This window comes from Anabrus simplex, chromosome 6 (genome assembly GCF_040414725.1).
Source record: "Anabrus simplex isolate iqAnaSimp1 chromosome 6, ASM4041472v1, whole genome shotgun sequence".
Taxonomy (NCBI): domain Eukaryota; kingdom Metazoa; phylum Arthropoda; class Insecta; order Orthoptera; family Tettigoniidae; genus Anabrus; species Anabrus simplex.
The window spans coordinates 60,898,659-60,921,838 of record NC_090270.1 but is presented as its reverse complement, the minus strand read 5'-3'; the positions used below and the strand labels follow the sequence as shown (position 1 = coordinate 60,921,838).

General features: G+C 39.4%; 1 protein-coding gene across 5 annotated transcripts in view; it reads left to right on the top strand.

Moving 5' to 3' along the window:
- The first annotated feature begins 11,740 nt into the window (after nt 1-11,740).
- Nucleotides 11,741-23,180, top strand: part of LOC136876093 (Golgi integral membrane protein 4) — a 227,440-nt gene continuing 216,000 nt past the window's right edge. For 3 of the 5 annotated variants that reach the window (XM_067149753.2, XM_067149750.2, XM_067149752.2), the window contains exons 1-2: nt 11,758-11,914; nt 12,625-12,836. In XM_067149753.2, coding sequence (XP_067005854.2) covers nt 12,665-12,836 — 172 coding nt within the window. In that variant the 5' untranslated portion in view covers nt 11,758-11,914; nt 12,625-12,664. Of the gene's footprint in view, nt 11,915-12,061; nt 12,243-12,624; nt 12,837-23,180 lie in introns of all 5 variants that reach the window. The other 2 variants (XM_067149751.2, XM_067149754.2) reach the window with 2 other exon arrangements.

Below are 23,180 nucleotides of genomic sequence, written 5' to 3'. Positions count from 1 at the left end.
CCCTAATTTTATCTCAGAATTCCAAAATGTCTGCTGTAAATTCAGTATATGTGCTGTATGGGATTTGCGTTATAAACTTTCTTGCAGTAATATTGAGTTGTCCCAAACTATTGTTTCTCTGGTTGATATACTATTGGTGTCTTAGACACTTCCAAATCTCGTTGAATGTTTTAATTAGATGTAACATGTTTTATGAATATATATTGATATATTAGGCATTATTTTGACATTTTCTTGTAGCTAATATGTTCTTTCCTCAAATTTTCTTCTCTTATTGATACTTTTCTTTAGAATCAGCTTACCACTTATTCGCGCCACGTCTTCTTGCGAAGATAGTCAGTCATTTTTTTAAATCCTTTCTACAGTGTCGAGTTTCTTAATAATCCGAGTCCCCAGTTTTTGTCTTTCTCACTGCCATCATGATTATAACTTTTGATATTGCGTCATTCTGAATTCCTGTGACATATTACAAGGTTATTCATTCTGCTGAACTTCACTGTGAGTAATTGCGTTTACACCAACTCGATTGAAATTTCGCTTTTGGAGTAGTGTAATGGCACACTATGAAGTTCTTTGCTGTGCTTTTTTAGCACCAATAAATCTCTCTCGTAGTTGTCTTTTACAGGCGGAATCTATCCTAGGCACTTATCAAGGTGTTCAGCACAGCCAATCCAATTTGCTCTCTGAAAGTTCCAGCATGGACTGAGGAACTGAGGACACTACTGGAACTTCAATTTCAATTTCCACTACAATGGGTCGATGTTGGCTATGGGGAAAAACAGGGAGAGCTCTTGGTATGATTGGTAGAAGTACAGTGTTGTAGTCGGTAGACACATAGCGTAAATGAGGATTATACTCTCTCCTCCAAGCAGCTGATCTGAAAGTACGCCGATCTTTAGAGTCATAAAGAAGATAGAAATCTTACTCTTCAACCCAAGAATTCAAAGTGTCACCATTGGAATCAGTCACAGAATATCCCCATTGCTCATGATGGCTGTTAAAATTACCTAGATAGAGTCAGACTCGTTATCTGAATGGTCAGTGTACTGGCCTTCGGTTCAGAGGGTCCCAGGTTCAGTTCCCGGCCGGGTCGGGGATTTTAACCTTCATTGGTGAATTGCAGTGGCTCGGGGGCTGGGTGTTTGTGCTGTCCCCAACATCCCTGCAACTAACACCCCACACAAAAAACTATCCTCCACCACAATAACACGCAGTTACCTACGCATGGCAGATGCCGCCCACCCTCATCAGAGGGTCTGCCTTACAAGGACTGCACCCGGCTAGAAATAGCCGCACAAAATTATTATTATTATTATTATTATTATTATTATTATTATTATTATTATTATTATTATTATTATTATTATTATTATTATTATTATTATTATTACTACCTAGATAGACAGCTGGGTGAGGGTATGGTTGAATGACATGTGCTGGCCATGTGGAAGCAGGAGGTTTATAGATATTGATGACTGTAACATCTCTTATCTTGATTACAATGGAATGAACATCATTTCTTGTGCTTGTGGATATCAGGGAGGCATACTCTACTGTATTTCATACATATGTTGCAGTTCCATATTCATGATGGAATGCTGGACCTAGAAGTTGAAAATCATGTATGGCTTTTAGTGCCGGGAGAGTCTGAGGACATGTTCGGCTCGCCAGGTGCAGGTCTTTTGATTTGACGCCCGTAGGTGACCTGCACATCATGATGAAGATGAAATGATGATGAAACGACACATACACCCAGTCCCTGTGCCAGCGAAATTAACCAATGATGGTTAAAATTCCCGACTCTTCTGGGAATCGAACCCGGGACCTCTGTGACCAAAGGCCAGCATGTTGACCATTTAGCCATGGAGTCAGACACCTAGAAGTTCATAACCTGATATTTTACCTCTGGTATGCAATTAATCATCATTTGCTATGTGAGTTTCCTGTAAAGCAATGACATCAGTATTGCTTTCCAGAGATAGTTTTGATAAAAACTGACACTTTGATCTGCTTAGTCCTTCTATGTTGATCTGCATTGTTTGAATACTTCGACCTAGATTTTCAATAACTTACGTCTGTTGGATATGTTTGTTCACCCTGGACAAACAAAGTAATCACCTTATTTGTACTTTTCCACATTTGAATGATTTGTGTTTATTTGCCAAAGTTTGGCCAAGCTGCCAACTATATTTTGGTATTCTTTAAAGTTTTGAGATTCACGGACAACTACACGACCTTCTCACACACCAAGCAAAGCTTAAAAAAACCTAAAAAAGTAAATTAAAAAACTGAACTTCCAATTTGTGCGAAGAATGTTATTAATGCTAAGCTTTAAAAATGCTTTGATGTTGTTATTTTCATATAAGTTTGCATGTTTTATTTGCATATGTCTACGGTATTTACAATATATGCAGTGGTTTCAGTAAGCTTACAGTTCATCACCAGAAATATCAGCATCATTTTTAATTCATGCCAATAGCTTTCAGAATCAGAACTTTCGAGACTGACTAAAACTGCCTGGACTTGAATCCCTTCAGAAAGGCGGTGTTCTCTGCGAGCCTGGGAGATTCTTCATTGTTATCCTTGCAGTCATTTTCTTTATTCTCTATCACGTTTTTTTACAGACTGAAGTGATATTCCAAGGCATTCAGCTGTTTGTTGATAAATAAGAAACCGTTTTTCACTTGCGGTCATGTAAAGCTCAAATTCAATCAACAGAGGTCTCGGAGGAATCTATAACAAGAATCTGCTCTCGCCAACACGTTGAAGGAGACGATAAGAAGACATGTTTATGTTAGGTGAAGAACCACAACATCGGAATTCCATTCACTTGTAGGATACAAGGCCAGGATGAACATGCAAGAAACAACATGGTAGGAAACAGGGGAGAGGTCAGTCTGATACTGTACGTAACCACAAGGTGTTCTGTGTCTCCCGTGAAACAGCGGCCCCACAGCTTTCCCTGTACCGGCCAGCTATTGATTCATGTTATTCTACCCAATACAAACTGATTTAAAAAACAAAAGAATTTACGTATTTCACTGTCTTGAGTTACAGCATAACCACTGGATACATAAAGATCACACCTGCGTGGGAGGGGGGGACGCAGACGAAGAATAGGCCTACACCCACGGTATCCCCTGCCTGCTGTATGAGGCGACTAAAAGGTTGACACCCCCCTGTGGGTGGGAGATGCAGACAAAGAATACACCCACTGTATCTCCTGCCTGTCGTAAGAGGTGACTAAAAGGGGCGACCAAGGAATGATGGAATTGGAACCATGAGATTACTTGTGATTAGTACCATTAAGTGGGGGGACACCATGGATCGACGTTATTTGCGATTGGTACCATTATGTGAGGAACACCATGGGTCTGGGCACTGCCTGTGATTAGTATTGTGTGCATTCCACCAAGGTGAGGAAGCAAGCACTTGGCATCATGAACTGGTGTCCGTGTGGGAGGAGCAAGCGTGCACCGTGCTGAATTGCAATGGTTTGCCTGTATTCAGAATGGGTCTGCGTTACCTGTGAGTAGTAAAACTATGAGGAGCACAATGGTTCTGCGTTGCCTGTGATTCGCACCACTATGTGAGGAACACCATGGGATTGTGCATTGCCCGTGATGAGTACCACTATGTATGGACCATCATGGTTATGCAATGCCTGTGAATAGTACCTTTATGTGAGGAACACAATGGGTCTGTGTTACCTGTGTGTGGTACCATCATGTGTGATACACTGTGGGGCGACATTGCCTATGATTAGTACCACTATGTGAGCAACACCATGAGTATACACGTTCTGTGATTAGTTCAACTACGTGAGGAACACCACGGGAATACCACCCGTGATTAGTCCCACTAAATGAGGAATATCATGGGTCTGCGTTGCTTGTTAAGTAGTACCCTTATGTGAGGAACACACGGATCTGTGTTACCTGTGAGTGGTGACATACCATGGGTCTACATTCCCTGTGATTAGTACCACCATGTGAGGAGCATCTTGAGCCTACATTAACACTATAGGAGGAACACCATGGTTCTGCTTTACCAGTGATTAGTAATGAGGGGCTAGTGAGCTGGATTTAGGACCCCTTTGGACAGTGAGCATCATCCCGGTAATATCAATAGTTGACGCTGTATCAACCAATACTCACTTCATTCAACTGCGCTCGGAATAACTGTCGTTTGTTCATTTCTTGGGGCCTTCTCGTTGAGGACGTGGGTACGTGCTCGGGTGGTCTAACAATGCTGTCAACCTGTTCATTTGGGAACTAAGACTAGTGACACTGGACTGATAGCAGCGCATTCTATATTGGACAGTGTGGAAAAACTGAATTAATTTATATTTCGGGTCAGTGAGAAAGCGAATGGTCTGGATGGGTTAGGTCCGGTTAGTGACAAAGAGATTAGTGTCTGGATTGGTTAGGTCCGGTTAGTGACAAAACTATTGGCCTGTGACCAAACAAAGGGGGTCTAGGGTCAAGAGCCCCCACGTTAGGACCATGAAGCGACTTTTAGGTCTCTAGCATTCTGTAGGGCAATAGTAGCGCATTTTATGTTGAACAGTGTAGAAAAGATGAATTAATTTATATTTCGGGTCAGTGAGAAAGCGACTGGTCTGGATTGGTTAGGTCCGGTTAGTGACAAAAATCATTGGGCTGTGACCAAGTAAAGTGGGTCTGGGGGCGTAAGCCCTGCATTAACGTAAGTATTATATTAAATCACTGCTGATGTGTATTTTTGACATTCTTTCGTTTACATGATGTTTTAAGTTTGTGCTTTTATTCAGCCAGGGTTGGTAACACAATCTAATTATCAGCATTGATGGCAATGACATTACATTCTCTTTGCATTGACCAATAGGAATGTAAGTAGCTACTTGAGCCATTTCGGTCGACAGTAGACCAATTCAGCTGAAGTACAGGCGATTAGGAACGAGATCTAAAGAACAATTCAACAATAACTATAATGTTACTTTTCTGCCACCTCTATTGCTCTCTTGACCTACACTCAGAATGAAAGAAAAACATGGTTAATCATGCATTATCATTTTGTTATTTATGACATTTCTAAATGTTATAATATAGCCTACCGTAATTTTTTTCAGTACCCTCAACTCTATGTTTCTTATAATAAAGAGTAGGCCTATTTTTCTTTAAATATTTTGTTTTACGTCGCACCGACACAGATATGTCTTATGGCGATGATGGGAGAGGAAAGGCCTAGGAAGTGGAAGGAACCGGCCATGGCCTTAATTAAGGTACAGCCCCGGCATTTGCCTGGTGTGAAAATGGGAAACCACGGAAAACCATCTTCAGGGCTGCCGACAGTGGGGCTCGAACCCACTATCTCCCGATTACTGGATACTGGCCGCACTTAAGCGACTGCAGCTATCGAGCTCGGTGAGTAGGCCTAAAATTAATTCACATGTGAATAAGTTCATATACTTCAGTGAGGTCAAATACAGTAGAGACAATACGCGACACTGAGTGAGATATCGAGGGACTGCTATTGGAGCTCTCTCTAGTGAGTAGACCTGAAAACTACTGATTCTGTCATAAGAGCACGTGTATTTTTGTGTGAAGTTTTTGGTGTTATGTATGCGTTTTCAATGAGTTGACATAATTAAATAGTAGCGTGTGTCATTCCTTGATATCTCCTCTCAACATGAGGGGAAAGGTATGTGCTGTGTTTGGCTGCAGTAACTATGAAGTAGAGAAGAATGCGCAGTCGTTCTTCAGGTTCCCTCGTGACAAGAAAATGTAAGTAAAATTGTGTTTGCATACATATTCTTCCAGTGACAGAGATTTTTATAGTACTTCATAATCTTCTGACCTGCTCGACCCATATATTAACTGGCTTAAAATGTAATATGCATATTTTATTGTATAGTGCAGCAGTTAACCTTCAATACCGATGTGGTGTTGTAGGTGTGATCTGTGGGTTTTGAAATGTTACAGAAGTGATTTGGATAAGGTGTACAAGAAAGAAGGGACGTTACGCTTATATACGAATTATAAGATCTGTTCAGATCATTTCCAGGCCAGCGACTTTAAAAATCCTCGACTATACAGCCAAGGATATGTTACATTTTTACTCTAATTGTACGTAAATATTCCTCAAAGCATCACTATTGACAACATGTTCATACTTTTCTTTCTTTTATCCTTCTTCTCAGATTAAAGCCGGGATTTTATAGATTTTCTTTCCGTTAGTAGGCTTCATGTTAAGAGGAAAATTGTCCAGCTGTTAAATGTTAATTCATTGCATCATATGTGTAAGGAATGTGCTGATATTTTTATTGACAAGTGTCTTAATGTGATGATACAATGTTTTTAAATGAGAAAAAAAAGACAAATCCAACCGTAAGAGTTCAGGCAGGAATGCTAAAGCTAAAAAAGTAATGCATAAATGAAAGATCAAGCCATTTCACAGCAGTCCATTTCACATCTTGTTTATATGTCTAATTTCAGTCTTTGAATAATAACCTTTTATATAATTCTTCATTCATTTATCCAGAATTGCTTTAACAACTTCGAAGTTAATATCTCAATAACACTTTCTTTCTAGACGTAATTTATTTATCCATTTCCGTATATACATTTCAATTGATATTTGAATTTAGCGCGATTTTTTCAGGTCAAGTCACCAGGAGCGCCACCGTCGAATTGTCTCCCATTCAGTGTTGCCAATTTAGCTTTTTTCAAGCTAAATCTAGCGTATTTAAACCAACGTTTAGCGGCAAAAAATCAAGATTCCCGCTGTAGCCTTTTCCCCGCTAAATCTAGCTTATTTCATCCAATTTGCCTCATGTGACTTGGTGGTGGTATTCACCCAGTTATGAAGGAAGGTTTACTCTCTCCTTGTGTTTGTTTCTCGTATGATGTCATTGATGTGATAGCAACAGCGGAACTATATAGCTATCGTCGCTTGGACATGGTACGTGAATCACCCCCGTCCCAGCGGGAGCATGGGATGTGCCTTTCCCTGCTCATCCTTATCGCCCGATGACCTCACAACACTTGAATATATCTGACCAATATCTACTGCTTCGTAAGATTTCCTTTACCTATGTAATGACACACGACTAGATAACTCCTCCCTAATTCTCACAGATGTGGAAATGCAACTCCATATATGGGTACGTTGTAGAATAAGACGAAAATGCATCACCATATTTCATATTTGGTCATGTTCTGAGAGTGCGGGGTGACGTGGCCTAGCTAATTCTAGCGATAGTATACAACGGCTTGTTACTCCTTTTGGCTCTTCATTTGCGTTTTGAAACTCTATATAGTTCCACGTGCGGGTTGAATTTGTGCTAGTGAGTGTTCATTTAGCTGTGCAGTATTATTAGTGTTATTATTATTATTATTAAGTTATTATTATCGTCATCAGTCTGCCTATATTCTTGTGAAATGCCTCCGAAATATCAGCAGCATTTTCGGAAAGAGTGGCTTACAGATCCTGCTTTTCGAGAATGGCTTTTAGAGGTTCCCGGTGACAAAAACAAAGCCAGGTGTAAATTCTGCAAGGCTATTTTTAACGCAAAACATAGTGATCTTGTTCAACATGCTAAAACGAAAAAACATATCACAGCATGTAGTGCATTTAGCTCATCTAGAAAATTAGATCAGTTCGTTGCACCAAGTAGAGATTATGAAAGTGTAGGGAGTGCTGAAGCGTCTCTCTCACTTTTTGTAGCATGCCATTCGTCGATACTGAGTATTGATGACCTTGGCGAACTGTGAAAATCAAAATTTAATGATAGTCCAACTGCAGCATACCTCTAATGAAAGCCGATAATGGGCTCAACCTAGAAAACAGGCTCCTGCTGTACAAAACCTCCATACGGCCAATCCTTGAGTATGCCAGTCCTGTCTGGGGGATCGCAGCCAAAACGCACCTAAACAAAGTTCAGCGCTTTCAAAATCGTGCTCTTCGCATGATCAGTGGTGCGCAGTGGTACGAACGGAATCGCGATATACATAATGACCTTCATATTGATGAAGTTTACACCAGAATTCTGATCTCTGCACAAAGATTCTACTACAACCTGAACTCCAACCCAAACCCACTCATATCCAACCTGGGTAACTATGATACTGATGGTCTTCTCCACAAGCGACCAAAGTCTCTCCTAAATTAAATCCACCCTCCGGGGTGCAGGTCACATCCTGACCAGTGCGATTCCGTTATCAATAGTACCACCTCATAACACCTATGCAGTCTTGTTAGAAAACTCATCGAAAGTTGCACTCAAGGCCCGAAAGGCCGAAGGGCTAAAATTGCTCACGGGATTGGGTCTCGACCCTCTTATCCCACGAGATGTGTGGTCTACTACTGCAGCAAACCTCCAGCTGCATAGAACAAAGTGCAGTGCTTTAATAAAATTTGTTTTGGGTCCCCACTTCGAGAAGCTTTTGCTAGAAGATATAGGCAGTGGGCCTTTTAGCATAATTATTGATGAGTCTAACGACATCAGTGTCACTAAAATCTTGGGGATAGCAATTCTGTATTTTGGTGTTAAGACTGGAGGACTGACATCCACATTTCTATCTTTTTCCGAACTACACGGCTGCGATTCTGAATCTATCACCGCTTGTGTGCTGAAAACATTAAGAGATAAACAGTTAAACATAGGCAATTTAAAAGGGATTGGTGTCGATAACGGGGTTTATGCCAAATTGCGCAAGGAATGTCCAGGGCTTGTAATGATACGTTGCATATGCCATTCACTGCAGCTGGCAATTTCTTCAGCTGCAGATTGTCTTCCTACAAACCTCGATTTTCTCATTCGAGAAACTTACAACTGGTTTGCCCACTCAGCTCTACGTCAGGGTACATACAAAGCTTTGTACGCTGCCATAAATGAAGGTCATCAACCCAACAAAATTGTTCAGGTATGCCAGACCCGGTGGCTTTCAATTGAAAGTGCTGTTGTTAGATTAACTGAGCAATGGCTTGAACTCAAGACTATGTTTAGCATAGCTAAAACTAAAGAGCGGGACTATACTGCCTCATTATTGCATGCTATGTATGCTGATGAGAAGAATCTTGCATATCTCCTGTTTCTTCGACCAATTTTGGGTGATGTTCAAAGGGTAAATTAATCGTTTGAATCTCAAGTGGCAGACCCATCTAAATTACTAGAAGATCTAGCAATTTTAGTAGAGGGCATAGGAAGAAGATTCGTGCTTCCAACGTGTAGGAAAGACTTCCTTACTGATAACCTTGAGTCTTGCGTAGACTGGCATGCCTACTTAGGTTACCAGGTGGAGGAAAAACTGCGAGGATTGAAATTATCTCCTGAGGAAGAAAAAGAATTCCGGAAGAGATGCATCATTTTCTTGACAAAGCTACACGGAGAGCTGCAAGCAAGGCTTCCGGAAAATGTTAAAGTTTTGAAAACTATATCTACGTTTTCGGTTGCAAATTCTTTGCGCGTAGTGAAGGAATCTCTCATTCCAGTAATGAGATATCTAAATATCCCCGCTGAAAAAAACACGAAAGCTGATTTTCAGTGGCATAACTTAACAACGGTAAAATGGAAAGAAACATCGGTAACATTACGTTTCAGGCACGAGGTGACTAATTATAGAGATGCTTCAGGTATTAATCCCTTTCAAGAATTAGCTGACGTTGCAACGTGTCTACTTGTGCTGCCTTGGTCCAATGCTGAAGTGGAGAGACTGTTTAGTATGATGAACATCGTAAAAAATAAGTTACGAAATAGGATGGGAACAGAATTACTAAACTCTATTGCAGCAATTAGAGCAGGGCTTCGTCGCATTGGGAAGTGTTGCAAAAACTACCAGTTTCCCCCGGAGGTGTTACGCAAAGTAGGGACAGCAGCTGCTTATAGGGGTGATCCAAGTGGCATTAAACCTCGTGCTGGTACTTCACAGCAGAGTTCTGCAGAAGCAAGTGAGGAAGATGCTGCTCTGTCACTTCTGTTCCCCGAAAATTCAGACAGTGATCCTGAGGATCTCCTAGAACTTCACTTATAAATCAGGTAACTGTAATACAAATAATTTCGTTAAAATATAACTGAACCTGTGTTATTCCTAGTCTTCAGTGTAGAATTACCAGATTGTATGTCCTCCCCATACTTTTAGGTTTTTTACCTTAAAATATATCTTGCATTATTTATGATCCCATCTACGTTTTCTAGGAGGAATTAATATCTCGATTTACGGCATTCCAAATTATACAGTACACTGACTTCATCAGCAAGTTCTTTAATTTATTGCAAATATTACCTTTTGTATTATGTTTTATTTAGTTTCCATCACAGAAATGTACTAATTTGTAAACATATTATTTTTAACTTTCCAATATTAAGAATTCCGTTGCTTGGCAAAATGCAATTAATGAATTGAAAATTAGAGGTCCACTAAACGTTAATGCTATAACTAAAATGATACTTTGTATTTACATATTCTTAGACTAGTGATAAACCTTTCACGCAATCGCTGGGTCTGTACTCTGCAAAAAATTGTATAGACTGTCTCTCCCATCTTTTTGTGGAGAGAAAAAAAAGGAAGATATTTATTTATCATTTTTTGTGTCTAAAACCAGTCTGCCAAGACTAGCTCAGTATACACAATTAAAAGTGCATGGTGTGCAGTTATAGTAATTTGCTAATTGAACAGAACAAAGCACAATTTAATTGCCTATCCGGTAAGCAGTGCTACAGAAGTTTGGCTTATTTTTTAACTTTTTCTAGTTATGATTTAGCTTTTTCTAGCTTATATTGGATGATGGTCTAGCTTATAAAACGAGAATAGTGTTGGCAACACTGCTCCCATTTTAGCAAGGCTAAAGATCCGGAAGTGTCGCGTATTGTCTCTACTGTATTTGGTGAGGTGTATGAGGAGGACCTGTTCAATTATATTATACAATACCGTACATTAAAAAAAAAAAAAATCTAAACAGTGCGAACATATTCACTGTTTACAGTCACTTGTCTTGAAGTAGCAATTAATGAAAACGAAATGGCGTATGGCTTTTAGTGCCAGGAATGTCCGAGGACATGTTCGGCTCGCCAGGTGCAGGTCTTTTGATTTGACTCCCGCAGACGACCTGCGCGTCGTGATGAGGAAGAAATGATGATGAAGACAACACATACACCCAGCCCCCGTGTCAGCGAAATTAACCAATGTGGTTAAAACATCCCGACCCTACCGGGAATCGAACTCGGGACCTCTATGACCAAAGGCCAATGCTGTCATTAATGATAGGTCTACTATAAGTACTGGTTACTTGCTTAAGGCTCCCTGTGGAGACGGATTCGAGATCCAAGTACGATATTTACAGCCAGAGATGCGTGGTGACACTAGTTGCGGCTAATCACTCAAAGAAGTGTTATCTTTCTTTTAGAGAGAAAAATCACCAAATAACAAACACGTCACTGACACCATGCAGCAGCTTTCACAGGCATTAGCCAAAGGGAAAAGCTCGGCAGTTGGCATGCAAAGAGAATTTGGCAATATTGGCATGGTTATAGCAACAGCAGAGGTCAGAGAATGCAACATATTAGCGCATATCGAGACTCTCTTGTGTTCCAAATCTGCAAACATTACCAATTTACAAGAAAGGGTAAATTTATTGAATTGGCAGCTTACAATATGTAATTTATGATTAGAAAGATACGCTTTTGTTGTTTATTGAAAATTCTTTGACAAATAATAACGATTGGGTGAGATACGTGAGAACATCACAAGTAGAAAATTAACAATATGTTGGTATCAACGTTCTGTCGCCGACCCTTCTCCAGAGTAGTTTCACCAGACTTAACTTGACAACACATCAATGTATCTGAAAGCAAGGTTGAACTTATCCATGAAAAGTACTTGTTTGCAGTTTTTAATTACACTTTCAAATTCCATTCCCGAGTAACACATTTTGTGTAAGTATGCGACATGACTCGTATATTTCTTATTTGTGTGGCTTGAACGAAATATATGAAATGATTTCATTCGATAAACATTGTTTTCCTATACTGTGTTGACCTGGAATTTTTCTGAAAATATAATGATATTTCCGTTTATTGTAGTAGACTTTTATTGAATACCGGCATTATTATTATTTGCCCTAAATTTGTTAATACTGGTGGAAGTTTGAATATTTTCTATCTTGGGAAATGATGAAAAAGGAGGATCGTCAGCATCTTCGATCTATAAATTTGAGTGTTGCTGCTCTCGAAGAATATAAAAGGATTTGCTAGTTCGTATGTGGTAAGAGTTGGAAATATACGTTTTGATACTTTCAGACTTTTTTTACCCCCGCCCCTTTTTTTTGTATTGTTTTTAGTTAGGAACTGTCAATGTAAATAATCATGTTTTTGGGGAATATTTATTATTTTATTCAGCTGTAGTCATATAATAGAGGCTAAGTGTTGTAGGGTGTGGGGAGATTAAGTATAGGCATTATAACGTTGAAAGTAAGTTTAGTTAACTGTAAAAAGTGATTGCAGCTTGACCTATAATGCATGACATGCTTTCACTATGATGCATTGATTTCCAAGGACTTTCTGTAGTTGAAGTAGGAGTGGTTAGTTTTAGACATATTTTAAACTGTGCGGATAAGTTATTTGTCTACCATTACTTTTATTTTCAGTTAATCATGCTTTGAATCAAGTATACAGAAGTAATTGGAGATGAGTACACCACGTTTTGCTCGTGGCACTAAAGGCCGTCTCTTTGTATACCTTGGAATAGTTGTCTTCATTGGTGTGGTAATTTATTTTTTCCAACTTCAACTACAAGAACTGCAGCAGAAGTCAGATAAATGTCAGCAGCAACAGGAATCACTATCTGCGCAATTACAAGGTGAGATCTCAGTTTTATACTTCTCTGATCATCATCAGTTTCTCATCATATTCTGCTTCTCATAACCTTTTTGTCTTCAAAAGTCATATGTCTATTGATTTGGCATATTTGTGCACAATTTTGTATCTTTAAGATTTGGTTCATTTTAAAATTAAAAAAAGAAATGCATTAAATTATTAGACATAGGAACAGTAAGCTGAATGAATAATGATTCTTATTCCCAGTTGAATTTTATGTTGCTTCCACTTCAGCTACTTGCGCTAGACTTCTTTTGTTTGGTGGTGATGGTTGTGGTGGTGGTGATTGTTTTAAGAGGAATTACAACTGGGCAACCATCCTCTATTAACACTAATCAGAGGGAAAATTTGGAAGGTGTCTTGACACTTCAAAAAATAAAGGTATCAGCCAAAGAAAGACAAGGGCCATGAAGGGCGTGAAATTGAAAGACTCCTTAGGGCTCGCAAAGCTAATACCACCAGTGTAAGAAAAGAAAATTAGCCATTCCAAGGCTAAAGTCATGTCAGTAGGTAAGAAACCTAAGAGAATTTAATGTCAGGTTGGGAATACAAAGCTGGAACAGGTAGATCATTTCAAGTATTTAGGATGTGCATTCTCCCATGATGGTTATGGTAAGTGAGATTGAATCAAGTTCGAAGATATTAGATTGCAGGCTTTCAGCACAATGTGCCGTTAAGACAAAGTTATGAACTACAAATGTGAAAGGTTGCAGCCTTGTCTAACCCATGTAAGTACCTTGACCCAAGAACTCATTCTACAATCAGTTCCCTAGTCCAACATAAATTGTTTTTGATTGCTTTTAATAATCTACCCTTACTTTGATAGTCCCCCCCCCCCCCATTGCGGCAAACATCTTTTCCCTTGGTACTCTGTCTTACGCCTTCTCTAGATCTACAAAACGTAAGCATAACTGTTTATTCCTCTGCTAGCATTTTGAAATTACCTGGCGCATACTGAAAATCTGATTCTGACAGCCCCTCTGTGGTCTGAGCACGCCAGTAAATGCTTCTGTCCTATGCTGCAAATTTGCGACAGATGCCACTTCACCCAAGATATCCTTCCGTTTTCCACAATGGAAACCGTCGGCTGTACGCTGCTTATCCTCGAGCAACGCGGCCGGTAGGAATACGCTTGGATAGCAGTCGCAGACTGTCTGATGTATCTTCGGTTCCCTGTCTTGTCAGACAAATAAGTGGGGTACCTCCATGGATAATAGGACTACCTGAAATAATTCTGGATCTGCACACTGGCCCGAAGGAAAATACGGACCCCTCGATTTATCGGAGTCTCTTCCTATCCAGTGTTGGCCAGTATCGAGATTCAGTCGTCGTTTACACGGATGGTTTGAGGGCAGAAACGAAAGTGGGCTGTGCGTTCACTGTTGACAATGTTAGGTTTCTTTTTGCTCTCCTGGAATCCTGTAGTGTGTACACAGCAGAGCTCTATGCTATCTCTGAAGCTGTGTGGTATGCACTGTCCAATGAGCGCAGACACTTTCTGATGTGTACAGACTCCTTGAGCTCGGTACAGTCTACTGATACATGTTTTTTTCAGCACCAACGGACCATTTATATTGATATTATAAATTTACTCATTCGGGACAAATATTTCAGATTCCTTATAGGAATCAACATCTATATCATCTAATGGACAAGCAGGTATCAATTTTTGGTAGTGAGACAAAGTCTCTCATAGTGCATTGGCACTGCCGGTGGCTTCGAGTAGCCTACGCAGTGGCTCCAAGGTATGCACTAGTCATGCGTCTTGGTAGGTGTGCTAGGTACCAACTGACGAGCCCAACCTAGCACACGGGGGCAAAACGCTGGCAACCAGGAATGAGTTAGCTGGAAAATTTATAATGTCCAATAACAGACCATTTATATTGGTACCATCAGAATCAGTCTAAGAGGGTGACAACATGTGTACATAACGTATGACATTGACAGGTGTATGACATTGATACAAGCCTGGAATGAAACATCTGGCGATGAGGAATGTACGAATTTGGAAAACACCGAGACGAAATAACAATAGTGAAGTGACAGGGAAGGGAACTACCTACGTAAATCCTTAACCCATATGCACCCACCCTTTGCTCTGACATCACCAACTTTTTAGTATGCAACCTGGGTGTTGCAAGCTTTCGGTTAAAACAGTATAGTGGGTGATCGACTGCGCGTATTATCACGGGACCTGTTTTATATTATTGAGAAATTCCACACTATTGCTCATGACAAAAAAACAGAACAATACAGAAATATAACACACACAAAAATCCCTTTGAAGTGTTATGTGGCTGAAGATGTTGATAATATACGAAACATGTACCACTTTTAACCATTAAATTGCCTTAGGCAATCATTGTATCGACTAGGTGGAAAATAAATAAATACTTAGTTGTGAATCTATTGAAGTGCGAAACGGATCATGAAGCTAATTTTATGTAATTACTGAGCATTTCGTGCGAGCAAGCAACTTCCTTCTCAGCCACCTTGTCAACAACAGAATACAGATTTCTCGATCGGTATCTTAATCAATTCTCTTTGCCAAAGAAGCATACCAGAGCACTCTGGTGACACTTTGAGACACCAAGAACAGATTTCAGTTAGAAATGTTTTTGCGGAAAAAGCCAACAGATGTCACAAATGTCTCCAATATGCGACCTTGCATCCCGGTGTACCAGTCCGCATGTGGAGTCCTGGCCCAGCCGCTCGAGCGCGTACCAGTCTGCTTACATAAAATCAGCTTCATGGTCCGTATCGCACTTCAATAGATTCACAATTAAGTATTTATTTATTTTCCACCTAGTCGATACAATGATTGCTTAAGGCAATTTTTAATGGTCAAAAGTGGTACATGTTTCGTATATTATCAACATCTTCAGCCATCCTATTTAAGGACACTTCCTCTAAAGCATTACTTTGTCAATTTTATATATTTTTCATCTAAACAGTGTTATGTGGCTGAAGATGTTGATAATATACGAAACATGTACCACTTTTGACCATTAAAAATTGCCTTAAGCAATCATTGTATCGACTAGGTGGAAAATCAATAAATACTTAATTGTGAATCTACCAGTCTGCTTACGGGTGCATAGGGGTTAATGACTGGCAACCAGGTATTACTTAATTACTGTGGCAATCAGTTAAGTTATTGTTATTTCGTCTTGGTGTTTTCCAAATTCATACATTCCTTATTGCCAGATGTTTCATTCCAGGCTTGTATCAATATCTTACACCTGACAATGTCATATGTTACGTACACATGTTATGTCACCCTCTTAGACGGATTCTGATGGCTTAGTCAGCTTCCGCTTCGAGGCTAGCGCTGTGCCTCGTGCGGGGAGCCATCTGGTACCATTTCCACTTCTATTATAACACCTGAATTTCAAAAAGTCATTCTTTAAGAAGCCTTTCTCGTGGACAGTCGAGATTTTCTTCTGATGACGCAGAGCACAGTTCTCTGCGAAACGTAAAGAATTTCACCTTATTTTCTTGACATGGCATAAGCCCAAAAGCCTATACAGTATCATGTCTATAAGTACGGGAGGTGAAAGCATCAATGGCAAGATTGTGATAATTACATAATGTAAATGTCATTAATCATTATGTATCCATATTGACAGCTAACTATTATTTTGAGATTTTTCTAATTTTCTTTTTATAATTTTGTCTCTTCAGTACAGGAGGAAATATAGAATTAGAAAAAAATTCAAAATAATACATTGTGATGACTCGCATACAGATGCTAGCGAAGGAAGGTCTGGTACGTAGGGCACTTACATTTTTTAAATGATTATTATTATTATTATTATTTTATTTTTATGTTTTGCTATTTGTTTTACGTCGCGCCGACACAGATACGTCTTATGGCGACGATGGGATAGGAAGTGGAAGGAAGCGGCCGTGGCCTTAATTAAGGTACAGCCCCGGCATTTTCCTGGTGTGAAAATGGGAAACCACAGAAAACCATCTTCAGGGCTGCCGACAGTGGAGCTCGAACCCACGATCCCCCGATTACTGTATACTGGCCGCACTTAAGCGACTGCAGCTATCGAGCTCGGTATTATTATTATTATTGTGCTTTTATTGCCGCATTGGACCACTGTAGTCAATTTCTGTCCGGTCTTCTACAGTGGCGAAGCGTGAACTAAGTAAGGGGGTAGACAGAGTTTTTATTTACTTAAAATATTTAAATCATATTATATATGGAATTTTGTTTTCAGCGCATAGGAGCACTATATTCAATATAATATTAAGGACCCTGAAACTAAGACAAACCCCATAGCAACCTATAGCCCAATGTGCACTGGTTTTTTTAAAAATATACACTAAATAGGCAGCGTGAGTTGTCAAATAACAACATACTTTTAGAATTAAAAATATCAATATATTTCATTGTTATGTAAATTAAATAGGAGAAATAAGAAATAAATAGATTTTCGTACAAGTCACCTTAAACAATATTCTTGTCAGTGAGCTCAAATCGCCTGTCCTTCATTTCAGCAAATATATCTATTACTCTTGTTTTGAAGTCAGGCGTCTTGCTAAGATACCACAGCAGTTCTTTCGCTATAGCTAGTGTTCCCAAGTTAGACAGTTCTGGTTGTTCATCGAATTCCTTAAATAGGTTTTAATTCGTTTGAAGGCACTCACAGCGCGTTCACTAGAAACTGACGTTAACGGAATGTACAGTATCAAGTTAAGCAATTTTGTTGTTTCTGTATGCACACTCTGGAGTTCATTATTAAGAATGTAAGCCAATAGTTGTTGGGATTATAATACCGTACCTAATATTGGCAGGCAAGAAAATCCCTGTACTTGAAGGGTTTTGATGCTGTCATTCACTGATTAGGTGTAAGTTTGCTATACTTCGTATTTGAATATTATTATTTTATTTTTAGACGTGTCTTCTAATGCAGTACATTCAAATAATTACATTAAAAGCATGTCTGAGATGGTAGCAAATAAGAGCACCTGTAATTACTGAGATCCAAATACGAGCCAATGAGAGTAAGAGGAGACTCTGGTATGTCTGTCTACTGGGCAGAGAAATCTTGCTATAGCAAAGTCATAGTTCCACAGTCAGCACCTACATATAGTGTTAGTGTTGCTCTATCTGAAAGCTTTGAAAATCGAAGGGAACATACACAGAATGGACAGCGTCTACTTTCGCCTACGTGCTTCATGTAACTGACGTGAGCCCTAGCATTGCAGAAGTGAGACGAAAATAAATAAATAAAGCGGAGAATACAATAATGTCATGAATGTGGAAGTAGTTTATGTTCTAAAAATAATTGAATTAACTAGACAATATTTCGTTCACAGAATGTTAAGGGTACACGCTGTCTACCGTCTCCCCTGACGCTTCGCCCCTGGTCTTCTATGATGTTTTATGTTTTTTTCTTTTCTGATCTTCCAATATTTCTTAATTCTATCTGATCTTCGATGTCGTTCTTCTTCTGAAAATACCCTTTTAGTTGTTTCTCTTTTATTACATTTTGGTAAGAATCTAACTTAACTATTCTTCAATTTATTTAGGCTACTTTATTTGATTTAATTTGAAATCCTCCAGTGCCAGTGTTATGTCTATTTCTTTCACGTCTTCTTTTATTTCTCTTTTCCAGACAGGTTGTTGCTTTTGTTTCCAAAGCTTTTCCAAAATTCTGCATATTAACCTGTCTTGAGGTGTTTTCAACAGATGACCAAAGAATTATATTTTCTTCTTTCTCATGAAATCCGTTATAGGTTGTGTTTCCTGATATACTGCTGAATTTGGAATGATGCGCCATTCTCCTTCTTTTTGGTACTTCTTATTAATGCATGTTCTTACCAAGGCCCCACACTGCTGGCTGCGCAGAAGCGTGTGACTGGGGAAGACATGTCCATGCACGTACTGCCATGTTGCGGGCGCTCCTCAGCTTGACGCGGAGATCGTACGGAAGTCATGCTTTAACTTAAATTTCGCACACATGAAAACATCCGCCCTACAAAATTAATGACAGCCTACACCGACTACCGTGTACACATGCAATAAATATACATAATATGAAGACTGTGGTAATATTAAAATATATTTCTGTAAAAAAACTGAACAATCTACACAAATCCTTTGGATAGCACCTTAAAAAACTTTAGCAGGCTGAATAAGAAGACTGAAAAATACACTAGCGGTCCCTCGAAAATGATCATGTGGCTCACTTTAATATAAGGGTCATGTTTGTAACTGATGTGTTTGAACATTGTACGTATGACAAGAAGGCCAGACTCAAATGACGAGGATCATGTGAATATCTGTCTCTTGAGAAACCTAGATTCGACAATTTAGCTTTATTGAAAATATGAAGACATGTTCAAAAAGCAGTCTAAAACTTAAGTATGATTACATATCGTGAGATAAAAATTGTCTGTCTCTCAGCAGACTGGAGAACACATAAATTAAATATTTACAAACTCCTGTACCGATAACAATAATCTTCAATATCAACAAAAAAAGGAAACCAGTGAAATGAAATCTTTCTATGAAAGGTACATAGCTTATGATTCCTATCTGATAAGTCATTAGGCCTACAGCAAATTTTACTCCATTCTCTTAACACATTGTTTAAAAAGTACATGACTGCAGAAATCTTTCTAAAACAATCAGATACATGTTTTATAGTTTTCTGAATATGAAATGCCAGCTCTGTGGTGTAGGGGTAGCGTGTCTACTTCTTACCTGGAGGCCCCGAGTTCAATCCCCGGCCAGGTCAGAGATTTGTACCATGGGACCCTCTTAGACGGATTCTGATGGTTCGGTCAGCTTCCGTTTCGAGCGCTAGTGCTGTGCTACATGCGGGAGCCATCTGGTAATGAATGAACGTACAGTTTCCGCTTCTATTATAATGTCTAAATTTTAAAGAGTCATTGTTTAAGAAGCCTTTCTCGTAGACAGTCGAGATTTTCTTTTGATGACGCAGAGCACAGTTCTCTGCGAAACGTAAAGAATTCACCTTTATTTTCTTGACACGGCATAAGCCCAAAAGCCTATACAGTATCATGTCTATAATTACGGGCCATGAAAGCATCAGTGTCAACATTAAATAACATTCTCTAATCATCTGAGATGTCGTCCTATTCGTAAAAAATGTTGCTAAAAGTTGGTTTGTTGGTTGTTTATTTAAAGGAATTTGGTGGAAAAAATGGTCATTACATAACCGGTAGTGTAGTACCAGCTCGCCCCGTAATGTCATTGACAGCAAGTGGGGACATGTATGTTCTGTTCAGACTAGTATAATGTTATTTTAATTTGTGAATAAATTTGGTAACCAGTTGAAACTGAAGTAAGTATAAAATTCCCCAATCATCTGAGTTGTTGTCTTTTTCGTTAAAAAAAGTGTCTAAAATTGGTTTGTTAGTTGTTTATTTTAAAGGAATTTGACGGTTAAAATTGCTAGCATGGTCGGACGGGATTAAGAGAAGGAAATTTCAATTTATGTGAAAGGTCTCAGAAATATAGCAGACTTTTTTAAAGTGTTTTACTTAATGACAAAGTAAATGTAAATTTAGACTCGGAGAAACATTTTATTTCTTTTTTTGGGTGTAGATATAGATGTAAGTTCCAAGAGCAGAGCAGATTTTAAAATTTTAGCATGTAGTGACTAATTTAATAGATTTTGTTCATTTATGATTTGAAATTTTCTATTTTAAAGTTTGTACATGTACAGTATGCGCCAAAATATACAGTACTGGAAATTATGTTGGTCTTATTATCGTTACCTTACTTATCGAGATGATAGTGTAAATGTTCAAATTGTGCTCCATTACGTTGTAGCCAGTGTTCGTAACAATCACGCAGATTTTCCAACATATTCTGGAACATAGGTTGCTGCAGAGTCCTGAAGAACGAGACGATCTTCTGACGTAATGCAGGCACAGTTTTGGGTGGATCTGGACAATTGAAAATCCGCTCCTTTAACATTTCCTACACGTAAGCATCAGGTGGTGTGAGATTGGGGAAATGTGATGGGTAGGGGAACTCAGCCCCATGGGAAATTACTTATCCTGGAAAGGTTTCTTGCAGCATAGCCATAGTCTGTCGAGCGGTGTGGCAGGTTGGAACCACTGTCTATTCATCCACATGTTACTGGCACGACAAAACCTTCTTAGATCCTGAATAAATGGCCTGATCACCATGTTCCTTTAGCGTTCCTGGTTAATAGTAAGAGGTGCACTATCATCATTCTCTGTGAAATACGGACCTAGCACACCGTTTCCTGACACTGCACACCAAATCGTCACACGCACACTATGTAGCGGTTTCTGGACTATAGTGTCTGGCCTCTCGAAACCAAGAAAGCGAGTTGTTTGTTGATTGATAAAACCGTCCAAGTGAACGTGACATTTGTCGGAGGACCACACGTTGAACAAGAAATCTGGATCCTCGTACACCATGGCCAAAAATTGTACACAGTATTCCACCCTGACATGCCTTTCGTGCTCCGTCAATCGTTGCCCAACCTGTATTCAGTACGGAAATCCACCTATGTCTTTAAACAATCGTCGATGTGACGTAGGGTTGATGTTTAATTTCAGGGCTGTTCGCCAAAGACTTTGCTTTGGAGACTGCAATACCTGATTGAGGACACGTCCTTGATTTTCATTTGTGGACACAGTTACTGGCCTACCAGACCTTCCCTTGCGTTGATACAATACACTACCCGTACGACAAAATTTTTGAACAATAGATAGCATAACTGTGTTGCTAGGTGCTGGCTTATTGAAGTGTTCACGATATTGTTCTGCCACTAACTTTAAACTCGGCCCATCTTGATGACCGTTTACCGGGCAAGTTGGCCATGCGGTCAGGGGCACGCGGCTGTGAGCTTGCATCCGGGAGATATTGGGGTCGAATTCCACTGTTTGCAGCCCTGAAGATGGTTTTCTGTGGTTTTCCTTTTTCACACCAGGCAAATGCTGGGGCTATACCTTAATTAAGGCCACGGCCGCTTTGTTCCTACTCCTAGGCCTTTCCTATCCCATCGTCGCCATAAGAGCTATCTGTGTCGGTACGACGTAAAGCAACTAGCAAAAAAAAAAAAAAAAAAAAAAAAAAAAAAAAAAAAAAAAAAAAAAAAGTTTCCGTACGAGCGAAAATAATACTCCACTATAAACACTTTTTCCGCCGTCGCGAGACCCATTGTCACATCCAGTCACAGAACACAACATTCTTTACACAACTGACAATTCATCATGGCGATGTAACAACACGCAGACGCTCAGGTGTGCGCTTTGCACGAAAATGAGTACTGTATATTTTGGCGCATACCGTAATAAATGACATAGTAAGTAAGTAAAAGTTGAAACACAAAAGAAATATTTAACAATTTCAAGATTTATATATAGTTGTTCTGTTGATAACTATATTTGTACAAATGTATCAAGTCCCAAGATTCAGTTTTGATGTTTTGGCACCGCTGAAGAAGAGAGTAATTAGCTGTAGGCTGTAGTTAGCTCTCGAAACATGTACGGTAATTAAGTATAATAAAATATGTTAAGTATTGACAAGGTTGGAAAGTGTTCTATAGAAATTGACCTTTTACATATTACATTAAATCTTCTATCTCTTCGTATATTCTTTCGATTTCTTCATCATCCACTGTACTAGTAGGCATATAGACCTGCACTATTGTGTTGGGCATTGGCCTGGTGTCCAACTTGACAGCAATAATCCTTTCACTATGTTGGTCGTAGTAGCTTACCTGGTGTCCTATTTTCGTATACATTACTAAACCAACTCCTGAATTTCCCCTGTTTGATTTTTTGTTGATAATTCTGTAGTTCCCTGACCAAAAATCCTGCTCTTATTGCCAACGTACTTCACTTATACCAATTACATCTAACTTCAGTCTATCCATCTCCCCTTTCAGAATCTCTAATTTCTGGTCTGTTTGCCGAAGACTTCGCTTTGGAGACTGCAACACCTGATTGAGGACACGTCCATGATTTTCATTTGTGGACACAGTTACTGGCCTACCAGACCTTCCCTTGCGTTGATACAATACACTACCTGTACGACGAACCTACCGCAGCGATTCAAACTTCTAACATTCCGCGCTTCGACTCGCAGAATGTCGGTATCTATCTTGCTGATGATTGTCCCCTCTTGTGTAGTTCCCACTGGGAGATTCGAATGGGGGACTATTTTACCTCCGGAGTATTTTACCTGGGAGGTAGCCATCATCAGTACATCATTCATACAGAGAAAGCTGCATGTCCTTGGGAGTTAGTTATGGCTGTAGTTTCCCGTTGCTTTCAGCCGTGTAGCAGTATCAACCTAGCTAAG